The sequence below is a fragment of the Leptodactylus fuscus genome, chromosome 5, assembly GCF_031893055.1.
Source record: "Leptodactylus fuscus isolate aLepFus1 chromosome 5, aLepFus1.hap2, whole genome shotgun sequence".
NCBI classification, from domain to species: domain Eukaryota; kingdom Metazoa; phylum Chordata; class Amphibia; order Anura; family Leptodactylidae; genus Leptodactylus; species Leptodactylus fuscus.
The window spans coordinates 1,452,523-1,459,727 of record NC_134269.1 but is presented as its reverse complement, the minus strand read 5'-3'; the positions used below and the strand labels follow the sequence as shown (position 1 = coordinate 1,459,727).

Sequence of the window (7,205 nt, the reverse complement as noted above, 5' to 3'; positions counted from 1 at the left end):
AGCCCATGGACTGTGACATTGGTAAGCGTCAATCCTTGTTTGCAGTTCCTGCCTGTGCTGCGGCGCCAGGACTAGAAACTGGGCCTCAGGTCTGCAATGTTGTAGTGCATGGCCTTTCTGTCCAGGCGTTGTTGGACTCTGGTAGCCTGGTCACTCTGGTGCATTCCAGCTTGATAGCTGGGGACTTTATCCTGGACAAACATATCAGTGTTTGTTGCATCCATGGGGATGTCAAGGACTACCCCATGTCCAAGGTCACAATAGAGACTATATTAGGATCTGTTTATTATGAAGTGGGTGTTGTAAAAAACCTTCTGCATAATGTGATTTTGGGATGTGATTTCCCTTTGTTCTGGGATTTGTGGGGAAAAGGTACAACCATACAGCCAAAGGTGGAAACCCCGCCTACGCCCAAAGTGCATGAGAAAGGCGACACCTTTCCTTTACGGGTCCTAGCTGGAGAGGAAGATGATGCCTCTTCCCCAGCTCCTGAGCCTAATATACCTGAATTAGAGGTATCATGGGATAATTTTGGTACTGCACAGTTGAGAGATCCCACTCTTGCTAATGCTCGTGATAATGTGACAGTTGTTAACAATGTGCCTCAGGAACCTGATGCTGACCACCAATTCCCACATTTTGCTATGAATAATGACCTGTTGTATCGAGTTGCAAAAAGTAATGGAAAAATTGTGGAGCAGCTTCTCGTACCAAAGCCATACCGCCGTGTGGTACTTGATATTGCCCATAATCATGTGTTTGGGGGACACCTAGGGGCGGAGACAACACAGGAGAGGATTCTCCAAAGATTTTATTGGCCAGGCGTGTACAGGGAAGTGAAGGACTATTGTGCGTCCTGTCCTACATGTCAGGTACATGCCCCAGCCCCACATTTGCGTAGTCCCTTGGTTCCCCTGTCCATCATTGGAGTGTCTTTTGAAAGGATTGGTATGGACTTGGTCTGTCCAATAGTCAAGTCAGCTAGAGGTCACCAATATATTCTGATTGTCTTAGATTACGCTCTTCTCACTGACCTGATGAAAGGTGGGAAGTCAGTGATGATCCACCGGACACCAGAGGCAGAGGAGGCGTTCCAGAGGTTACAGCAAGCTCTATGCCAGCAGCCAGTGCTGATAGCACCTGACTTTAGGAAGGAGTTCCTGGTGCAGACAGATGCCCCAAATGCAGGTCTAGGAGTGGTGCTGTCCCAGGTTGTAAATGGTGAGAAGCATCCAGTAATGTACCTGAGCAGGAAGCTGTCCCCCGCTGAGAAAAACACCATTGTAGAGAGGGAATGTTTGTTCATTAAGTGGGTGCAGGATGCTCTGAGGTATTACCTCCTGGGGAGAAGGTTTAAATTGGTCACTGACCATGCTCCCCTTACATGGATGAAAATCAATAAGGACAGAAATGCTAGGGTTACCAGATGGTTCTTTCAGTGTGGAATACAGACCAGGGAAATTATTGGGAAACGCTGATGCCCTGTCAAGAGTCCATTGTATGTTGGCCACAAGTGCCCAGCCCTCCAGTCTGGAGAAGAGGGGGGGATATGTAAGCCGATGGATGGTCAGGTAATGGAGGGGTGTAAGCCGATGGCTGGTCAGGTAATGGAGGGGGTATACATCTCACCCAGACTACTCAGGTGGGCAAGATGAGAGAATCTCCAGGACTGACTTGTTCTCAGCAGACAGCTTTTGTCTGCTGTGCATTTTGTTACATGCTCAGTATTGGGCTGGATTTTTTAGGAATGGCAGGTAGGATTGGCAGTGGGACCTGTCATTCCACACCCCTCCAGTCCACACATTGTGGATGTTTCTGCAGCGTGTCAGCTGCTATGGATTGTCCTCATCAGTGAGGTTTAAAAGGTCAGCTCCAGCTGGAAAGTCACACTGTGGGAGCTGTGTTTGGTACCCTTCAATTTGCAATTGAATCTGCTATTATAGGTGAGGTAACCTATGTATGTGTGTAGTTAAAGCCTAGCCTGGCAGGGATTTATTTTGTATTGTTTTTTTGTTTGTTTGTTTGTTTTTGGTACACTGTTACTTGTGGAGTGAAAATAAAACTCTACCTGCTTGGACTAAAAATCTGGACTTGTGTGTTTATGCCACCCCACCTAGCAACCTCAGACCCTGACAGGGGTTAAAGGGCATTAAATCTATACAGAATATAGGGACCATCTGTAAAGAGTTCAGTGCTTACAACAAATGCTAAAGGAGGCAAAACCATACAGGATACAGCAAGAAAAACGGTTAAAAAACGAGAGAAAACTACAGAAAACCTAGCCTACAAGCTACGGTCCACCTGACCCCTTGGGGGTAGGGGAAAATAATAACAGTATTACAAATGTGGGGTCAGCCGGGGGTGAGTGGGTTCCTCTATGGTCAAACTCATATTTTATAACTTCAGCCCAAAACTCAGGTTTCAGAGCTCCCTTCTGGGACTTTGTCCATAGTCCTTAGTCTGAGAGTTAAAGAGATCCTATCACTCACATACAATTTTTTCTAGGTAACACGTCGGAATAGCCTTAAGAATGGCTATTCGTCTCCTACCTTTCATCATCTTCTCTGCGCCACCGTTTGCCTGCAATCCCGTTTCTTCTCGGTATACTGGGCGGGCCCCAGTGCTCAAACAGCAGTGGGGCGTCCCCAAGGCTGCGAGAGAACTCTCTCCAGCGCCGCCTCCATCCTCGTCAGCAGCGTCCTCTTCATCCTCTTCTTCGGTGGCTTGTAACTTCTAGGCCTCGGACAGACTGCGCATGCTCACATGCTATGAGAAAATGGCCACTTGCACAGTATTGTAAACGGCTATTTTCTTGTGGCATGTGGGCATGTGCAGTCTAATCTGCCCGAGGCCCAGAAGTTACAAGCCACCGCCGGAAGAAGAGGATGAAGATGACGCTGCTGACGAAGATGGAGCGGCGCTGGAGAGAGTTCTCTCGCAGCATTAGGGACGCCCCCAGTGCTGTTTGAGCGCTGCAAGATAGCCAATTTGCATACTGAGAAAAATCTGAATTTTAGGCGAATGGCGGTGCGGAGAAGACAACGAAAGGTAGGAGAAGAATAGCCTTTCGTAAAGCTATTCCAACGTGGTACCTAGAAAAAAATTGTGTGTGAGTGATAGGATCTCTTTAATATTAAAGGGGTTGTCCAGGATAAAATGGAATTCTCATACTAATCTAAACACCCTCCCCCCACCTACCTTCTAAATTACATCATTTAGCAAAAATGAATATTTACCCATATCCCTAGGGTTGTCACATTTTTTGGCTATCTGGTGATGTTCCATTTCCCTATTTCCAGAATTGGAACGTCACCAGTACTCCACCCCATCATACTTACATGTCTTTCTTACAGACTTCCTTCTGTAGGATGGCTCCTCCTCTTCTGTGATGTCTGCTGGCATGTGCACAAGGTGGAGGAAACCCCCACGCCTGCACAGTAGAGGGGATTGCCGGCTGTAGCACGGCACTGGGACTATTGTACACGTGTCGGCAAAGTTAAAGAAGGGGAGGAGACTTTCCGAAGGAAGTCTGGAAGGAAGACAGGGTAAGTATGCTGAGGTAGGGGGTGGGCTAGTAGGGATGGTATAGATAGGGAGTCAGGGAGAGGGGTGTGAGAGAGGGAGGGGAAAGTAGTGAGAGGGAGGTAGTGGAAGTCAGTTAGCTAAGACAGCAGGAACCTGTCTGGGATGGGGATTCTGAGTAGAGCCAGAGATAGACACATCTTTAATAATCCATTAGTACAAGCCAGACCGAGTTGTCAGAAGTCACAGTCTCTCCCTTCCAAGTGGCTGCGGTCACATTCTCTGTCCTATAAAAGAAATGTAAGGGCTGATACAAAGTCAAATCTAAAACATACAACTAAAAATCACCAACAAAAGACCTGTCAGGTGTAAGATTTCAGTTCTGAATTCTGTTTTATTTTTTTTCGGAGAGCTTTATCTGAACATTTGAGAGATGACATCAGTATATTCCAAATATATTCTAAATTAGTCTCAGTAGATCATTAATTTATTTCTGTGAAGACCTCAGTGAGTATTCTCATAGGGTTTCCTCCATTATAAAGATGGGCCCCTTGTGCTGCAGCATTTGTTTGATATTTTCAAGCACTGGAAGACGGAACATTTACTCAAAAAAAAAAAAAAAAAACACACACATTTTCTTCTTTATTCTTTATGCAAAATTCACATTTTTGTCTTGTTACCAACTTCTGAAGATTAAGGTAAAATGGGTTTATCCTGGTGAGACCACAATCATGTGTTCTCCACAGATTCCTTATATAGTTGGGTAACTGTTGTGTGACAAATATGATGATAGCTAAAACGTTGAGGCTCACCCATATATCACTTTGACGTTCCACTTATTTCCCCCTCCTTAAGGATGATTCTGGGACACAACCTATCATCAGGCAATGAGTTCTTCATTGTGGGCTTCCATCATCTACATGGTTTCCGGGTTATATTCTTTATAGTCCTTCTTGTGGTGTACATCGCAGTCCTAGCTGGGAACCTTCTCATCATCATCCTGGTGACCACCACGCCTCGCCTCCATACCCCCATGTACATGTTCCTCAGCCAGCTGTCCCTTTCAGATATCATAGTCACCTCTACAATTTGCCCAAACACCCTTCTTGTCATTTTAAATGACGGCTCCACCATTTCAAAGGTCGGTTGCATAACCCAACTATTTACATTTTCAATGTCCATGATCACCGAGTGTCTTCTCCTAACAGTGATGTCCTATGACAGATACGTCGCCATCTGTAAACCTCTGCAGTACCATATTATCATCAACTTTATCCTTTGTCTCCAGTTGATTTTATTCTGTTGGGCTTCAGGTCTTCTTTTGACCATCATAGTCACCATCTTGATCTCCGATCTTGACTTCTGTGGCTCCAATGTGGTTGTCCACCATTTCTTCTGTGACTACGGACCTCTGTTGCAGCTTTCCTGCTCGGATACATCTCTTCTGGAGACAGTAGTACTGGTTATAACCACACCTGAGACCACCATCGAAACTGTGTTTATCTTTGCTACATATGTCTACATTGTCCGCTCTATACTAAAGATCTCAACGACCACAGGTAAGAAGAAAGCCTTCTCCACGTGCTCCTCCCACCTGACTGTAGTTTGCACTTGTTTTGGATCAATTGCTGCTATCTACGTGTCACCCTCTGGGAAAAAAACTTTGAGCATGAACAAAATTTTTTCTCTACTCTACACGGTGGTGACACCATTATTAAACCCGATCATCTACAGCCTGAAGAACCAAGAGATGAAGATCACCATCGAGAAAATACTCATCAAGCTGGGGAAAATCCTAACAAATGAATAATCCCTATTATCTCATGTGTAATGTCAACAATATTTGTCTTTGTATGAGAAAAAACATGGCTGCTCTATGCCAAAAAATAGCACCACCATAGGTAGTGTCTGGTATTGCAACTCTGCCATACCAGTGGGGTTACAATATTACACCCAGGCAAAAGACAAGACTGGTGGTGTTAGTGGAAAAAAAGAAAGCAGATCCATATTTGGAATCTCATGTAGAATAAGCCCCATGTAGCGGTCTGCAGCCAAACAGTTTTATCCTGCAGCAGAAATGTGTTGCGTTTTTTCCTGCAGCACTTTTCATAGAAAGTCTGCAGAGATTGATCTGCGGACTTTCTATGTTTGCCTTGGCAATTCTGCCACAGTCACACCACGGCATCTACGACACATCCAGCCCTGGCCTTAATCCTTTTAAGCTTTTGAGGACATTCTTTATTTCAAAGACCAGAATTTTACGATCGGGATCAGCTGGAAAATGATCAAAAATCAGATTTTAAAATCTCAAGATTGGCTCAACCCTAAAAGTGACTTTTCCCATAGAGAAGCATTGACTAGGGTAGAGCGATCAGAATTGGGAAAAGATTGCATCCTGATCGGCGATCGAGCAAATTTCACGATCGGGATCGACTGGAAAATGATCGAAAATCGGATTTTGAAATTGATTCTGAAATCTCAAGATCGACTCAACCCTATATTCGAGGCTTTTGTTTTGTTTTGTGAGATGACATCTTTTAGATTGCTCTTTTTCCCCTGTAGATCGGTGCCCCTAATTCAGAGATATCAGTATTTTTTAGAAAAGTTGAAGACGGGCTCTTTGGAGCAATCTCCATTGCTCCCCTCATACCAAACGGTTAGACCTCCCATCACCCGGTTGTCGCCCACTCCTCAATCACTGCCTGCTATCATTGACAGGTCCCGGCAATGTAATCGGACCTTATCATTCACTGCAGGGAGGGAAAGGGAACTGGGTGGGGGAGGGCATAGGTCTTGGTTGTGACGGGAAATGGTGACATCCTCTTGCTCAAAAGAGTTCACCTGCTTGTTTCCAAAAACACTGCTAGCTCTGTAATGTAGACACTGCTCTGGAAGGGGAAAAAACATTGTATGCAGGGAGGATCCCTACAGTTTGTCAGATCCTCCATGATTGATGACATCTATAAGTATATTTATTCCCAAATATTGTGAAACATTAGTGTAGTATCAAATTAATGTACAACTCTAAGGATCCACCATTATATGAGTTGGTGGTCTGATTGGCCAGACCAGTAGTGAAGAGCTATTGATAATTGCACCAATATCTCTTCCCCCTGGGCACATAACGGCAGTTCCCTGGATGGCCCAGGTGGATGGAGTAGTGCATGGTTGGTGGATGGCCACCATGTCCCACACAAGGCTGCACCATCAGCAAAGAGGTGGTAGAGTTATGCTTTGGGTTAGAATCATGGGAAGAGAGCTGGTAGGCATTTTTTAATGTCCATGAAGGTGTGAAAATGACCTCTGCAAAGTATATAGAGTTTCTGGCTGACCACTTTCTCCCATGGTATAAACAGAAGAACCATGTCTGCTGTAACAAAATCCTCTTCATGCAGAACAAAGCGACATCTCATGCAGCAAAGTACTGTATACCTCAGAGACATTGGCTGCTATGGGCATAAAAGGAGAGAAACCCATGATGTGGCCGCCATCTCTCCTGACCTCAGCCCTATGGAGAACCTCTGGAGTATCCTCAGGCTAAAGATCTATGAGGACTTGAGGCCGGTCACATCAGAACAGCAGCTCTGGAGGCGACTCTAACATCCTGCAAAGAAGTTCAAGCAGGAACTATCCAAAAACTCACAAGTTCAATGGATGCAAAAATTGTGAAGGTGACATGAGAG

General features: G+C 45.1%; 1 protein-coding gene across 1 annotated transcript; it reads left to right on the top strand.

Annotated features, from left to right (window-relative positions):
* Window positions 1-4,378: 4,378 nt before the first annotated feature.
* Window positions 4,379-5,332, top strand: LOC142202242 (olfactory receptor 5V1-like). Its single transcript, XM_075272303.1, has one exon. It carries the CDS (start codon window positions 4,379-4,381, stop codon window positions 5,330-5,332), a length of 954 nt encoding a protein of 317 aa, XP_075128404.1.
* The last annotated feature ends 1,873 nt before the right edge of the window (window positions 5,333-7,205 follow it).